At 31.0% G+C, this 18,245-nt stretch overlaps 1 protein-coding gene across 1 annotated transcript in view; it reads right to left on the reverse strand.

Annotated features, from left to right (window-relative positions):
* eys (eyes shut) overlaps positions 1-18,245 on the reverse strand; it is a 102,633-nt gene that overhangs the window by 70,127 nt on the left and 14,261 nt on the right. Inside the window, exons 4-8 of the mRNA XM_035352903.2 lie at positions 15,113-15,215; positions 13,221-13,327; positions 11,085-11,342; positions 7,147-7,770; positions 535-764 (exon numbers count right to left, since the gene is read on the reverse strand). Coding sequence (XP_035208794.2) covers positions 535-764; positions 7,147-7,770; positions 11,085-11,342; positions 13,221-13,327; positions 15,113-15,215 — 1,322 coding nt within the window. The remainder of the gene's footprint in view (positions 1-534; positions 765-7,146; positions 7,771-11,084; positions 11,343-13,220; positions 13,328-15,112; positions 15,216-18,245) is intronic.

Consider the following 18,245-nt stretch of genomic DNA (forward strand, 5'->3'; position numbering starts at 1 on the left):
ACAGCATCCAGATGTCGTCTAACAGATTGATTATTCGCCATTTCTCGCTGAGGCAGCAACTCGGTGTGATTTCAACTGCTATACAACATGCAATCTGTTTGCCAGAAATACTGATCTTACACCGACACCATGCTTTATACTACTCAGACACTCCCCTATTATGTCTACCTGCATATCTGCACATGTGCTACCGTACATCATTTTACTTAATCTTCTGATTGGTCTTTCTGTCCGCTCTGCCTCTTCGTTCAGCTGATATGCTAATTTTTCGACTTCGTCCTTAATTTTTGCACACCAGTGTATATCTTCCTTCTTCTGCCTGAAATTAGCCTACTTATGATTATCCACTTTTAAAATCATTAACTTATAAAAAAATATAAATGGAATATTCAAGAAAAATAAATTAAGGCAGACAAATCAAAATAATTTATATATTTTAGAAGTAAAAAATTATTTTTGATTGATAATTTGATTTTACTCAGCAATACATGCGATATAGGAAAGTTAAACAATGCTTTGTATTAAAATATATACCTCACATTTTGTACCACTTTCTTCCTCTAGCTCGGCTACTGTAACAGGTGATCCACCATTTTGGCAATGTACACTTTCACAGTAGTCAGGAAGACCTCGGCCAGCTGCATTATCAGACAGATATACAGGCATACTGTGAATTGAACTCATAAAATGCATAGTTTTTAGAGATAAAGAAACTTGGTTTGGCACATCAAAGGGTATCGTAGAATGAAGTATATGACTGACACCTAAAAAATAAAAAAAATCCTCAGAAAACAAAAATTATAGCAACAAAAGCCTTAATAAAATAAAAAGAAGATAGACCGCACAGAATCATATAATGATCATATGGCTGTATGAAAGATATAACTGTATAATATATAACTGCATTTATTAGACATTTAGTTTTATCTCATTGATTTATACTCTGATTGATACTCCCAAAGAAGTATTAATATTTTACTAACAACATTAGCAAAAGTATCCACCCAGCTCAGATGGCCAACTGACTGTTCTGACAAACCTGAGTGCGACTACAGCTGCACAAAACAAAAAGTAGATAGTACCAATAACTGCTGAAATATACTGTATGTTATTATTTTACAACTGACAGATAAGACAGAACGAATCAATTGTTGCACTTTTTATCACAATATAACTGATCTTAAGTCCACTAACAATAACTATCTCACAAAATAGAGCAAAAAGTAGATTATGATGATACAGTTTGTAAATCCCATGAGACAAACTTATACACATTAATGATTGCGATAGCTGGCACTCATCATAATAAAATATTGTAAAAGTTTGTAATAGTATATAAACTCTCAAAGAGCTAGTATATTGCATCATCTAATGAATGTATACAACGATTATATATAATGGGTTATATATACTGACTGTATATAATAATATGTATTATGTAACACTGATTATAGTAGAATACTGTTTAATAATGACTTAAACAATTAAAAAGTAATAGACTGCATGAAATATAACTGATATAACTAAAGTTATATAAATATAACTGATAAGCATATGTATATATGACTGATGTAATGATAATATGTATATTATGGCTCGATATAATGATAGCATATATCGACTGTAATAATATAGGGTAATATTGATTGCAGATGATGTATTGGCCACACATAATACTAATTACAGTATACTGTATGATATTAATTATATACTACACATGCTTATATACTGTATAATATTAGCTGTACATTATAATGTTTATTGATTGTATATAATGATAACATGATAATCAAAATAGTTTAATCATAATGATGATCAAAATAGTTTTGTATATAAAAATGAATAATTAAAACCACGAATAAAATATAACTGAATATCAGAATTTATGTTAAAGGAATTAAAGAAAGGCTGGCAAAGATAATGCCACATTGTGGAAGACTTGTCAAAGCAAAATATATAATGTTCAGCATGCATAAATTAATCGGTTTGTGTAGCCATTGAAAATAAATAAATGACTGGAGATGCAGATCAATTTCTACAATAAATGAATGAAATAGTAGTCAAACTTCACAATGATAAAATTTTGCTTAAAACTGATTTATTAGACTAACTAATATTATCCCATGCATTTACATTTCATAATGAAGTATTATTATTTCATTAACAACTTTACCAAAATTATCCCAGCTCAGAGGACTAAATGACTGTTTTAACAAACTTGAGAGCATATAGGTACAACAATATCTGTTTGTCTTCCAACAATATCTGTTTCACAAAATATAGCAAAACCATTAATTTTGTCATGAATCAATTTTGTCAGTTTGTAAATCCCAGAATGTCAAGAGACAAATTTATATACATTAATCACTGCAATAACTGGCAATCACCATAATATAACAATAGGCATAGGTTGTAATGGTGTATAAACTCACAGAGAGCTAGTATACTACACCAGTTAATCAATATTACTTTAACTCTGATAATTAACATCCGAAATCTGGAGGATGCAACTAACTAGCTAATCTAGTTGTTGTTCACAAGTATATATGATTATTTTGCTTGAAATGCAACTGAAAATTCATAAACATACATTTTAAAAATGAATTAAGAAATCACTGCAACCAATTTAAAAACAGTACTATCATATGTCACATGTTCATGAAATCAGGCTATCAGTATGGCCAGTATCAGCTGACAGAACCCATGCTGCTCCAGTGTCTAATCAACAAAAAGCAGAAAAACTTAACTAATATTTGTACTTTGCATAACAAAGCCCCTAATAATAGAAAACTGATGAATTATAGGTATGACATAACATGGTAATCAGTATTAATTTCTGAATAAAAATTTTGTAACTGACATCAGTGAAGTTTGTGTTATGCATTATGTAGTTCAATTCATACAAACTTCTCCTTGTGATAAGGCAGTCACTATTATGACATTCTTTATGCAGTAGATAAACTCACAGGTCATTTTACCATCTCATCATTAAGAAATGGCACAAGGGGCAGACTGATATTGCAGTTACAAAGGAAGGAATAGACAATATAAACATGCAAGTCTTACTCAGGAGTCAAATGTATGACCATAGGCAGCAATAAGCCTGGTAGTCAGTCTTTTTGCTAACAATCCCACCATCCTAGGCAGCGTTCATATGAACTACGAATGACTATCATAGCTGCCAACCTTAAAAATCTTAAAAACAGCAAAAATTTCATACTGCACAGCAAACCCATTTCAAAGGAACTTCCAAACTGACATTAATTTGCAATATACTGCACGACCCAAGTATTGAACTATTTGTTAAACCTATTAGCATTTAATTGGATATTCTGAATTTTATATTCTTTGGAAAATTTCAGCTTTTAATTTTATTACACTTTTATACTAAGAAAATCATGAGTAATGAAGGAAATGTTTACTAAAAGTACTTTTAGATATGATAAAAATAAAATTAATAATTAATGTACATAGTATCTATGTGAATAAACTTTATAATATACCATATATTTAAGTAAACAAAATTAAATTCAAGTATTAATTGATTAAAGTTTCCTTGAATCTTCATATAAAAATTTACAAATGTTTACAGTAGATTAATACAATTCAGATTAATGAAATTTAATAAGATCAATAAATTGAAATAAGAAAAAAGTACTATTCAGATGAAACAAAGTTTAATAAGAAAAATTATTTTGAAAATCATTAGATGTGGGAAAAGAGAATTTGCGTAATTTAAATTTCATTGCTGGGAAATTTTTTCCTTATAAAGGCTAAAAATTAAAATCGAGGATATTTGATGATCTACTGAGAGACAGAGAGATGTGATAAAAAAACCAGAAGAGTTAGCTACTATGCTACATTATGCTTTCTGCTCCACCAACAAAGTCATACAGTCTTTTCTTGGCAACTGGACAGAAAAATAATTATGTAATTTTGGTATGTTTCTTCTGTTGTGGATGCTATGCTGAGTCAATACATGGAATAATTTAATAACTTAAATGATAATTCCAGAATGGATTAAGTATAATTTAATTCACAATAATAAAAGAAGATGTTAGTCATAGCGACTTTGAGACGAACATCAAAGTGAACTTGTTTTTCTTTACATTTTTTCTTGTTGCCAATCTAGAGAAACTAAACTTCCCAACAATAAAGATAATATGTACAGGGAGCTACCACACTTCTCATTTCAGATACTCCTTTGTGATGTGCATTAGCTTTGTTTAAAAGCATACAAAAAGATACAAACATAGAGTTTTGAAATCAAATGCACAATTTTAGAATGTTACTGAAAAATCACCAAGTAAATATGAACACTTTCTGATTATCTGCAACCCCTGAAAAACCATGAAAATGTATTGGTGAAGCAATGCAGCATGTCACCATGTACTTATATGAATATGACCTCAGTACTAGAATGTATTTATATGAATGTATGGTGACATGCAGTAGAAAGTATTTATATGATAACCTATGTATGCACCACCTCTGCCTAAGACGCTTTGCATCTTTTCAGACATTTTCACTAGTGTGACTGTAGATTATGATTCATGTAATGGGAATTTCAGTGTTTCCCCATGGCAGTGGACCACGTACTGCAATTTTTGTCATATTCTACAAAATCTCATTCTTGCCTGTAAATATGACTACTTTCTGGTCATCTGTAACCCCCTGAAAAGATAGGAAAAGGTATTGGTGAAGCAATGCAGCATATCACCAGAATATATGAAAACCGATGTAAGCACTGCCCCTTCCCAAGAAACTTTCCATCTCTTTAGACATTTTTACTAGTGTGACTGTAGATTATAATCCATATAATGGGAATTCTAGTGATTCACCATGGTAGTGGACTATATACTGCAATTTTTGTTATGTTCTGCAAAATCTCATTCCTAGCTTTTCCAATTTAACAGTTTAATGTGGCATATTTAAAGGCTTCATGCATCTCTTTTTTTCCCTTCTTATTTTAAGATTCTGGTACTGAGGTCATATGCAATGTGAAATTAATGCAATTGTGTGATATTTTTCAGCAAAACCAAGATCGCTGTATGTATGAAGAACACCAGTACAAAAAATCATGAAATGTGCATGCCATGCATGGAAAAAAGCAGAATGTAAATTTGGCAGCATTGAATACATGGCTGAAACAGACATAAACATACCCAAACAAATGTTTATCTTGAAAATCGCCAACAAGTACCCACTTTTTAGTGGGGTGCAGATGATCAGAAAGTACCTAAATATGTCAGATATAACACTCTTACTTTTTATTATGTTCAAAACTTCATTATATGCTACATCAGTTAAAGTAAAACTTACTATCTCATATTGATTCAACTTTCAAAAAGCATTTAGTAACAATACCAATATTAAAAATTTCATGTCTTTGAAATTTATATACACTGCTGGCCATTAAAATTGCAACACCAGGAAGGAATGATCTGACGAATATCAAAATCAACTGAAAGGAAGAAGAGGTTGGGCTATGCAAACAATTAGTATTTCATCACATTTAGATGACACAGGAGGGATAAACTCTAATAAGAAAAATGCTTACCAGCAAATGTCGGAATTTGATACAGGCAGGATCATTGCCTATCGAGAGTGTGGATTATCGTGCTGTGATATTGCTTGTTTCACTGGTCAAAATCCAACTACTGTCAAGCGAATATAGAATCAATGGGTTACCGAGGGTCATACTGAATGGCATGCAAGATCTCAATGCCCTCCTATGACCAATGCTCAAGAGGACAGACATATTGTGAGACCAGCACTGCAAAACCGTAAAACCATATCATGGACCATTAGTCAGGAAATGGGCATGTTTGCAGCATGCCCAGTATCCACTCGTACAGTGTGTCGATGTTTGCAGCAGTGTGGACTATAAGCAAAGCAACCATTACTTTGGCTTCCCTTAAAAATGCAGCATACAGAGAGAGACAGCAACTCTAATGTGTCAAATGACAAAGTCGGATACAGGAGTGCCACAATATCGTCTTTTCAGATGAGTCCCGGTTTTGCATGCAGTATTCTGATGGCCACATATGTGTCTGGAGGCTCCGAGGAGACTACATGTCACCTGTTTGCATTCTATATCGACATAGGGGCCCTGCACCTGGTATGATGGTTTGGGAAGCCATTGGGTACACGACATGCACATCTCTAGTTCCGATAGACAGTAATTTGAACGCAGATCGGTACATTTCTGACATGTTACACTTAGTGGTTGTGGTCTATCTTTGAGGCCTGCCAAATGCCATCTTCCAACAAGATAATGCAAGATCACATGTTGTGCGTTGCCTTCTGACCTTCCTCGATACAAAAAATATTCAACTGCTGCCCTGGCTTGCACGATTTCCAGATTTGTCATCCATTGAAAACATCTGGATATGGGCTGCTGAGAGACTGGCTCACTGAATGGTATTATTTAAGCTATAGCTTATTAATCATATTATTTAATTATTAATCATATTAGCTTATTAATCATATTATTTAAGCTATAGCTCAAGCTAATACGGTTGATGAAATGTGGCACAGACTTGAAGCAGCATGGAATGAGTTACGCATTCCTGCTATCCAACCCCAGTTCAACTCCATGCCTAATTGGGTAAGGGCTGTTTTAGTTGCCCGGGGTGGCAGCTGTTTCTACTACTTTCGCACTCCCATAAACTCCAAACTGCTTACAAATTTAATCATTTTGTCTTCATGTCATACTGTTTATGTACAATAATTAATATTTTTTTGTATTTCTCTTCCTTCATGTGCTGCAATTTTAATGGCCAGCAGTGTATACATATAATTTAAGCAAGTATCTCTACTATAGGTTAATAGAATATGGATTGAATACACTATGAGACTATGAGTAAAACTTAATATACAATTTGAGCATAATAAACCAGATAATATTTATTTGTGACAGAAAAATATTTTAGAGATTCTATTTACATTTATGATATTTATATTTTTTTATCAATACCCAAACACTTCTAATAGTGATTTTCTTTTAATAAAATAAAATACTGAACATGAAGATATCAATAAAAATCACGATTATGATACTTCATATTATTTTAAGCTATAGCTTAATTATGCATGAATTCTTTAAATAATTAAATTATTTCTTAGAAATATTTTCATACACACCTGTGTTTGACATAAATGAAGAAAATTCAAATGGCTTTGGTGTATCAAGTAATGTAAGATGATTTGGACTAGAATATACTCTATTTGACACAATTTCAGTTGTTGTTTTCATATTCCAGTTTGAAAAGGTATTTGGCAAATTATATTCAGATGAATTTATATTTTCTTTTAGTGCATGAAATGTAGGTAACAATTTCGTTGGTTCTATAGATGGCATAGCTGTTGGCATCAGTACTGGAGCAGTTGGAATTACCATTTCATTTGACACAAAAAGAGATATTTGACTATGTGCAAAAGTTTCCGATGAATGAAAGTCATTAGAAAGTTCAGAATTTAAAGTAAATTTTTCTCTATTGATATCAGTAAGAGATATTGTTCTTTCAATAACACTTTTCTTAACAACAGATGTTTTTATGAGTAATGGATTTGTAGAGGGATACAGATGAATATCAAGTGAAGTTGATGGAAATGATGGAACATAATGTGGGTTTCCTGTAGATGAAATATCTAGGTCAGAACTCTGAACATTAGTGAAAGAATATGCTGGCAGTGTCAGTGATGGTTTTAAAAGAGTGATTATACAGTCATCTCCATAACACACAAATGATTCATTGCAGGTTGAGCCTGAAATAAAAATTGATAACATGTTTCAGATCAAATTATATATAGTAAACAGTTTTTTAATAAACAAATCTTGAATAGGTAAAGAAATGCTACAAATACAGCATTAAAAGGCATTTTCTTGTTATGGCTGTGCTCCTTTTGTAAATGGCGCAGAGTTTACAGATAAATTGCTGATGCAAACTATTATTGAATGACCTGCACTGATAACTCTGATCATTTATAGTTTGCTTGTAATGAAAACAGCTCTAAGTACACAGATGTTGTTGCATTTTCTGTTTTCATACAAATGTTAACAATTCATAATTTTCTGATCATGAAAAGAGCTCTGAGCATTTCCCATGTTAAATATATTTTCATTTCAAATAAATAAATAAATAAATAAATAAATAGTTAAATGTTTGATTTACCCTGAAATGAGGAAGATGCTATATCTTTCTTCCAAGAAAGACACATTTAACTCACATTCAAACATATAAAAATGTCATTACATGAAACTACATATTAATGTAAGTATCTGGAGGTGCATTAGCAAAAGTTGTAAGTGAAGGGAAAGCATATATTTTGATAACTGATTCACTTGTTTCAGAATACTGTTTGTAACAGCATAATGATTTATGCATAGTTAGGCAAAAAAACTGACATCAATTAAGTGGCAGGAGAAGTAATTCAGCCTTAATGAAAATACAACTATTTATTAGAACTGTTTTATAAAAAATGTGCATTCTTTACAGCGAATCTGATAACCAAATAAGCAAATAGGTGGCTTTGAAAAAATTGCAGACATAAATCAAAATATGCTTGTATCAGGAAAAACAAGGCCAGCAAGGTTCTTCCACAATTCGGGATATTTGGCAGATTATACTAAAAAACCGATAAAGTCTTTCTCGTTCAGGTTCCGAACAAAAAGGCAAGTACACTAATAGCAAAAATTATTGATCATGTACAAGCAGGACTGATAATTTATTCAAACTGTTGGCAAGAAAATAAAGCAGATGAACCAGAAAAAGCAGGTTAGAGACATTTTACAGTGACAATAAATTTTATTTTGTTGATCCAACAAAATGAAGATAAAGGAAATGGTTTATACATAAAAGACTGTGGCATTCTACTAAATAGCTGAATAAAAATCAGTGAGGCACATATCATCATCATGAATATTATTTTGCAGAGTTCATGTGGTAAAAGACCTTGGGGTGAGGAAAAGCTTCTGATGCCATATTAAAAGCACTCATGAAAACATGAAAACCACGAAGTGTATGTTTGAAGTAAACATGACCTTGACCGTAAACCTGAAGTCAACTTAGCATTTAAAAACTGAGCCATGAAAATAAGATAGCACCCAAACAGAAAATTTAGCCACAACACTAGAAGTTGGTAAAAAAATTACCAAACAGCAAACAATCACTATTTGGGGTTCCTCCTGAAAGTTTCATTTAAAAATAAACATGGTTATAAAAAAATTCATATGCTTAAAATTTCCACCACCTTTTTATGAATGTATTAGAGAAGGGAGGTATTATAAAAATTCCAGTGTTAGTTTTTAAATTGATGAGAATTTTTATAATCTAAATAAAAGTTAAATAATGCATAGGGATAAAAACATTTTTAATAATTTTGAAATTCAATGATCTGAAACTTATTATTGCTTCATGCATTATTCAATTAAAAGAAATGATGAAAGCTTATTAAAAAATTCTTAAATGCAAAATAAATTATATACTTGTCATTATATTTCCATTTTTGAAGTCAAATGATATTTTACATGATAAAAATTGTAAATGCTGGGGAAAATTCCTATATACAAAACTTCTGCATATTTTAGAAGTAACAAGGAAAACATTTTGAAAATAAAAACAATATAATACCTGAATCGTAAATATATAATAATTAGAGATTATATCTTAATGTCATAAACATCTAGTAACTATAATAAATATAAAATCAATGCATTCACAATGTTAAAAAGTTAATAAAGACAAACAACCACCTAAGATAAAAAGTTAAAAATTCTCTTAGTGAAATTACAGAGATTGACAACCAAGACAACTGATAATAATTTAAATCGGTATTAATCCTCATCATCAGTACCATCAGTAATATGTATCACAGTCCTGCTATCAGGAACAGACATTCATGACCATTAACACAAATGTTAGCATTTAACCTGAATTAACTATTAAAGGTTAGAAAAAATATACTAATGTTAACCCTTTATAAAACTCATGAGATAACAAATTTATTGTTATAAATTACAGATAAAACATTTGTCATGACATATTTATTACACAATGACAATATTTATTAAGAATAAATTCATTTTTATAAGCTTCCTTGAAGTAGAAAAGGAATTTGTTTTCTGGGATGGATTCACTCTATTATGGTTAGTATCAAGAGGTCCTCCTGCTGACTTTTCATTTCTGTTTATCTGTATTTTCTATATTTTTGAGAATATCTTACCTTCCTCTCAATCTTCATTATCTTTTTCCTTATCTATTTTGTCTAACAGTTAAATGAGCTTTGGCAATCCAAGTCACACATAATATATTATCACCCACAATTGTGTACTTTCAAATGAGAACCAAAATTGCCTATACAAATACAGAGAACTCGTTCACTTTCTACTAAAAGTCATTCATTGACCTGGAGAGGCAATAATTATATATAATTGCCAAATGAAAGCCCAAAATTTTAAAATTTAATAACCTAGAATAAAAAGTAAGCAACTATGGCGATCAAAATTTAAGATGAAACATATCTTGTAGATTTCATTTAGTAGAAATAAAAATCTTTATTAAAAAAATGTAATGCATAGTAAAAAACTATTTATATATAGATAAAAAGAACATAAAAAGATAAATGGATTGAAATTTTATATGGTATTTTTCCCGCCTTCTTAGCCTACCTTTGTGGTGTAATGGTCAGCATGCTTGCCGCTTATGGTTCGAGTCCCTGCGATGGCATTGCTCATTTCTCGTGTTTCCTGCTTCAAAAATCCTAATGTCTCTACAATCTTATCAAAATTATTTCTCAAATTCACCATTACATTTTAGAGATTTGAATAACTGTTGGCAATTTTTTTTTAGAATGCAACATTTACTCAAATATGTCCATGTTATTGAACTGTTAATTGAAGATTTTACAGAATCCAATGTAAACATAAGTAACAAAATCACTAAATATATTTATGTATACAAAATATCTTAAATATATAAACATGCAGTGATTATGCAAGTTGTAGAATTACATTGAATAATAGTATACAGGGGTGTAAACATATTAAGTTAAAACTGCAGTTACAGCTAAAGGATTATTACCTATAAATCCTGTAGGACAAATGCATGAATATCCATCAATATCATCAACACAAGTAGCGCCATTTGAGCATGATGGTTTTGGTATACATTCATTATATTGTAGTTCACAGAATTTTCCGTGATAATCAGGAATACAGAAACAAGTAACATTGGTAGTAGCATTCTGATCAGCATAAGTATCCAAAAGACACAAACCACCATTGCAAACATCTGGATCACATGTTTCAAGTTCAGTTTCACATGTTTTCCCAGTCCAACCTTAATTATAAAAGAGAGCAATCAAGTATATTACTTGAACGCTAATAAAACCTTTACCAATGTTAGTTAAACTATAAAAATCAAATAATTTTTTAACTCTTGTCTTTCGATGTACATAAATTTGATTTTGTAAAATGACTGAGGATACTTATGATCATTTAGAAAAAAAAAAAAGGAAAAAGATATTTTATAAATAATTATTGTAATCATATATAAAATAATTATTGCTGTAAGTTTTTTAGGTTTTAGAAAATCAAGCACCAAAATACCAGAACTATCTTTGCATGCTCTTTAATTAATGGCTTTCCACATTTCATCATGATCAGCTTCAAAGATTTATCAAATATCTTAAAGCAGCATCTACTAACAAGTAAATAATAAAACCAAAAATGATTGTTTCAGTGCATATGCTACCTGCCCACAACTAACACAGGTCCCCCACTAGTGGCCATGGTAGTTCAATACGAGTTTGAACCCAAATGAAATGGACTGGTTGTATGGTTTTCGCTATATGTAATGTAAATAGAAGCCAATTTTCCTTAGATCTATCTCCACAAAGATCCCTCCTCTAAGGTCTCCACAAAGACATCCCTTCCCCAAGGTAGATATCCCGCAGATGCTTTGCCACATTTCAATAATCTAACCTAACCCAAAACTGACACTATGCCAATATGTATTCTTTCTGTAGATTACATTAGCTAAATGTCTTAAAAATCTAACTTATGTCCAATAATAGTTAACTCTTGAAGAAGATATAATTTAATATACTATTCAATTTCAATTATTTTGCTCTTGTTGATAATGCCACTTGCTTAATACCCATTCAAAAGTTATAATTACTAGAACATGTTAATACAGTATAATCAATTGAATATAGAATTCTTCATGCATTTCCTTTCATTTATTTTAGTCATGATTTCTTTTCACTTAGCAATGGCTGGATTCAATTCTTCACTTCATAAGAAATGAATTATTTATTTATGACAAAGAAGATGAGGATTATATGCCTATTTCTTATCCCAGTTTTTGAATGAGAGCATTTTAGGAAATGGAATCTGAGGTTTTCTTATCTTTCTTCAATAACCAATATCTTCAAAAGAGTTTCACATTAATAGACTGTTTCGATTCCGTAAAGGCAGTATATTTACAAATGTCCATGTCTTAACCAGGATTCAAGTTTAAGCCTAAAAGTTTGGCAATCAGTCAACTACCATAACATCTGGGATGGCTTGCATTTGAGAAAATAAGGATGATTTTTACATGAAATTTCTATGCACATAAGTATATCATTAAGAGTTTCAGATATAACTTCATTGTGCTTTTCACACTGTGTGAATCATTACTCAACCACCACTAGACTGAATTTCACTACACTAACAGGATTCAGGACTTTGCAGATATACTAGTATCTATCGATGAAAAGAATAAAGTACACGTTAGGAAACACAGTAACAGGTGGGCAAATGCAAACGCAGCTTTTACAAATTGTAGATTTGTAAAAGCTGTGTAGATCAGTAGACTCTGATTTTTATGTTTAACAATACAGTATATTATTCAGAATTATATCGGGCAAATAAAGCAAATACCAATTCAACTAAAACACATTCTATTAAAATATTTTTAAAAAGGTAAATTTCATGACTTTAATGTACAAATTTAATGACATTTCAAAACAAAGAGAGCAGGTCTTCATAAAATGATGGAGTAATTTGATATCAAATTACTGATTGCATCTGAGCTCAAAAGATCTTTAGAGCCCCATGTTTTAGTCAGGCCCCCCAAACATTCTTTAAATTTCTAAAATCTTATTTCTTTCAAAGAAAAAAAAATAAGCAAAGAAAACATTGAATGCTTAAAACTGACAATAATTTATCTTACCAAATGGACATAAACAACTAAAATCAGGTTCTCCAATACATATTCCACCTCTTTCACATGGACAAACTGGAAGCTCACATTTTTCTCCAAAGAAATTTGGAGGGCAGCTTTGTATAACATAGATAAAAATAACTAAATAAATAATTTATAATAATTTCCTCTAAAAAAACAAGAAATATTAACAATACTTGAAATGTTACTTAAATTTTTTTTCATAATCTTATAATTTACATATAGTACATCATAAAATGTTTTGTACTTTCTGGTTATCTCTTCCTCCCCAGTTTCAACATTTAAAACTGTTGTACTTTTGGTGTATTTTTAAGCATATATGTGATAACAGCTACCTCATGAATGCACATACCACACAAGCATTGAAGTACAAACATATTTACACACTTTATAGTTAAATTATCATTTTATAGATCCGCATTCCTCACTACCAAGTGCATTTTTCTATATCACTATGAATCATAATAAAACCGAAGAATTTATCAATTGATTAGACAGAACATGTTGGATTATTTTCAGACATATAGTGTTTTGTTGAATAGTAAAATACTTCAAAGGCCAATGGTGAACACTAATAACAGCTGCAGAAATGTCTATGTTGGCCATTTAAATTTTCATTTTTGTCTCACAAAATTTGTCTCTTATGAAATATGTCCTTTTATAATTCCAGTAAAAGTACAATTCCCAGAATTGACAAGACAGTAAAATACATTCCCAGAATTCAATTAATTGGAATATTTTTGAATTTCAGAACTTTTTCCCCAAAATTAAGCAAATGAGAGACTCGTGATGTCATTATGTAGTATTTGCCAAACAGTATGATTTAGCACTAATAATGGGCTAGCAAGACATCACAACACAATAAAATGCTTTGGTTTTATGTAAACCTGATTAATTTTCAATAAGGCAGTTCAGGTTTTTGAAAAGGAGGATAAAGTTAGCTGCTGTTTATCTACTATTCCTTTGCATTTTGAAAAAAATAATTAAAATTTGGGATTTGCCTTCTATACAACAGTTTACAGCAATGTATTGACCAAGAAAAATGCGATTAAATGTGTGACCAGCACCAAGTAAAATGTGCTTTAATGGACAAGATTTGTAATTTTATTTGAAAACAGATAAACAATGCTGGTGCAATATGAAAAATTATGATAGGCAGTTTAATTTTTTTTTATATACTGTATGTGTCTTGTATCTGTTAATTATCTAACTAGATAAAGAACAATCTGTTTCTTTACACTTTTGTCAAAATAACTTGTACAAGTTTAGTGACATCTCTGTTAGCTTTCAGGCTTTTATTTCTGAAATGCAATTTTTTTTCAAAATCTTGCATAATTTTAAAATGTAGATTTTTTGATAAAATTTACAACAAAAAAGATGATTGTTTTTATAATTTTTGACCGGAACTTACTTCCATTCATTTGATTTCCTAGAATAAATTACAATTTTCATATGCTCAACAATCCAGGATTTTCATGTTTCCAGCATTTGGCCATTTCTCAAGTTTTCTGGATTGTCAAGTTTTTACTGTATTTGTGAAAAGAACACTATTCATGAAAAATAAAGAGAGCCAAACAAACATTTCTTGCCAATTCAGAAAGTTAGCAATGATATGGCACCTTTTAATGGCAGTTCAGATAATCAGAAAGTACCAAATTTTCCATAAGATTACATTCTAATAATATGTAAGAATATTAATCAATAGTAAGTTCTTTTAAAGAAGCAATATAATAATAAAATACATGGAATTATACAAAATAAGTAGTTTTATAGGGAAGTTAAAAAAAAATACTTATGATAAAAAAGGGAACAAACAAAAAAAAAAAAAAAAAAAAAAAAAAAAAAAATGGAAAATTGGTATTTGAAGAAAAGAACCTTACCTACAACTTGTAGTATTATTGGGGCCCAGTAAACAAGTTCCTCCATTTTTACATATGCTGCTTTCCACTGCACACACATTAAAGTAATGCTCACAGTTAATACCTGGAAAGGTATTTATATCATATAATTCTTCAAAATAGAAAAATATGATAAAACAGAAAAATATGATAAAATCAGAGATATTTTGTAAAAACTGAGTTAAAAATCAGCCACAATAAAGTTTAACATTTATATAAATAAGAACAGCTGATTACAACAAAGTAGCAGAAAGGAAACAGTAAAGGGCTAAACAAATTGCTTTAATTATAACATTTTAAGGATAAAACTATTCAAATTAACTGAATTATTTGAATCTTATACAAATATTGAGTATTTTAAATGTTAAAAATAATGAGTTTCAAACTTAAAACCTAAAGAAAGACTTAAAATAAATTTTTTTATTTAAAAAAAGTTCCTTCTTTAGAACATCAGGTATATATATTTTTTTATCCCTGCCTTTTTTAAGCAGTTCACATCATAAATGTAAAGATATGCATCACAGTTATGGCAAGAACATATCCTGAATATTTATATATAATAAGAATGAAAGAAAAAAGAGAAAAGAAATACTTGATTTTTATTCAACTTCTTTTTTTGTATAGTTTATTGTCAAAGTATATTGTTTTCATTTATTCGCTTTAAATAACAGTATTATGAATTAAAAAAAGGCATATAATTTGAAAATTTTATGTTTACCATCCCTAATTTTACATGAATAAAATATTGCCTCTTTCCTACTTTTTTTTAAAAATCCAAATAATTACACTTTAACATAGAGATGAGACAAATACCACAGTTCTTTTAAAAGTCTGAATCCTAAAAAATTCTTGAAAGCTTCATTTAATGATAATAATAATTTTATCACTTTTACTTAATACTGAAAGTTTTTAATTAAAGCTAAATATGAAACTGTGTTTAATGAAAAATGGATTTTAAAATACACTTTTTATAAACATTTATTAACAATATACTGAGAAATTTAGCATACAAAACATATATTTTAAAACTCTCACATCTCAAAGTACTTTTTCTCAAAATTACTTGATAAAAAAACTTTTGAGTAACAATTCCAGTACTTTTTAAATCAAAGTAAGTTTAGATTGAGAGAGAATTATTTGAATTGTTAACATATATAAAAATTAAACATGAAATGAAATATATCCTCTAGAAAATTAAGGGGGGGAACATGTTTATTTTAAGAATTTATAAAAATACTAAATAATGATCCCTAATAGTACAATTTTAAAAGGCAAAAATTCTTAATGGAGATTTTTATTTATGAAAGCTAGCATTCAAATTCAGTCTGCATCCAACTTGCTTCATTTACCTGATGTGCTAAATAGTCTTTCTGAGATTCCTATCGATCGTGATATGTTAAAGAATTTTTCAGAAAGTTTTTCAAATTTTGATATTTTTTTTGTCGGGTTTTCTAAACAGTATTACATGAGTCCAATTCTAGAAACCCAACTGTGCCAAACTAGGAATGCCTAAACTAACTGGCAGGAGTTTAGTGTTTCAATTTCATGAAGTCTGAAATGAGTTTGTTTTCATTGATTAAACGGTTAATGAAATCTAATTCACTGTTAATCAAAATACAGCGATACTTGTTCCATATTTATTTCAAGTTTGGTAGAATTGGCATTTATCAGGACTGAAAGAGTGAAAAACATATTCCATTTCTGACACACTTTCCTGAAATATGTCAGAAAGCAAGGGTTCTGACATATTGGGGCTTGGGGCGACAGCAAGGGTCTCCCCAAGCAAGGGGTTAAAGATAAATGGCTGTTCAAATGAAAGTGGCACTACGGTTGGTTTGAGAAATGGTTTAACAATATTAATAGCAAAAGAAAACAACAGCTTGGACCTCATTATCGTCGGCAAATTGCTGTCCCTTCAGATATTTTTTGAGTGGACTGAAGATGTGGTAGTCACATGGGAGAAGTCCAGGTTGTAAGGGGGATGTTCGAGAACCTCCCAGCAGAATTGCTGTAACAATGTTTGGCCCACCACAGCCACACGAGGACAAGCATTATCATGCAAGAGGATAGCCCTGCGTGACAGCATGCCACGTCATTGGGTCTTGGTATTTTGTGTCAGATTCTGCAATGTGGCACAGTGCGTGGCAGCAGTGACAGTTGCGCCCATAGGTAGACATTTCAACAGTAATAGGCCATCGACATCAAAGAAGCACATTAACATGACGTCTCTAGTGGATGTGCGAGCTTTCTTTGGGCGTGGGAGGAAGAGTGTTACCACTCCATGCTCATGCTTTTGGTGGCTGAATCAAAGTGATGACACCATGTTTCATCAGAGGCAATGATCCTTGAAAGGAATTGGTTCCCCATAGGTGTTGCATGAAAACAGATATGTGATGAATTTCTGCTTCTCTGTCAAAGGTTTCTGCTCTTTTGTGCACAAACCTTGCAGTATCACAGTCTTCCACACAGTATTGTGTGCACACTCCCTATGCACATAGACATTTCCTCTGCTATTTCTCGAGTGGTGATTCGAAGATTTATTTTCACGAGACGATCCACATCTGTAACTGCTTCCTGGGTGATCACCACATGCACTTGACCAGGTTGTGGCCTGTTGTCAATACTGTTTCTTCCACTACGAAAATCCCTACTCCATTGAAATACCAATTTGCATTTGATACACTACATGCCATACACATTTTGCATTCGACGATAGATTTTACAGGGACTCGCATTTTCCACTGTTAAAAATTGCACGGCCGCGTGTTGACACGAATTAGAAGCTGCCATGATGCAAATAATGTGCTCAGTTGCTACTACACATGCATCTGGTAGGACCTGACAATATCGCATGCACTCCCAGCACTCTGCGCCCTCTATAGGGGCATGATGAGTCATCTTTCTCTTTAAATGGTGGAGTTGTTACAGCAACGCCACTTTCATTTGAATGAAACTTATATCTACAAATAGTGAAAGCAATAGATCTGCTGAGTTGGCATTTACTTCTCATTCAGAAAAGAAACTGCAATTGAACTCATTGCTGGTAGATGATTATGTCAAGTGAGCAGGCTCAATGCAAGTGAGCAGGGGGGAAAGATGGTGCACAGCAAATTTA

This window comes from Stegodyphus dumicola, chromosome 4, assembly GCF_044657685.1.
Source record: "Stegodyphus dumicola isolate Sdum_Otavi_A_Nest chromosome 4, ASM4465768v1".
NCBI lineage: Eukaryota > Metazoa > Arthropoda > Arachnida > Araneae > Eresidae > Stegodyphus > Stegodyphus dumicola.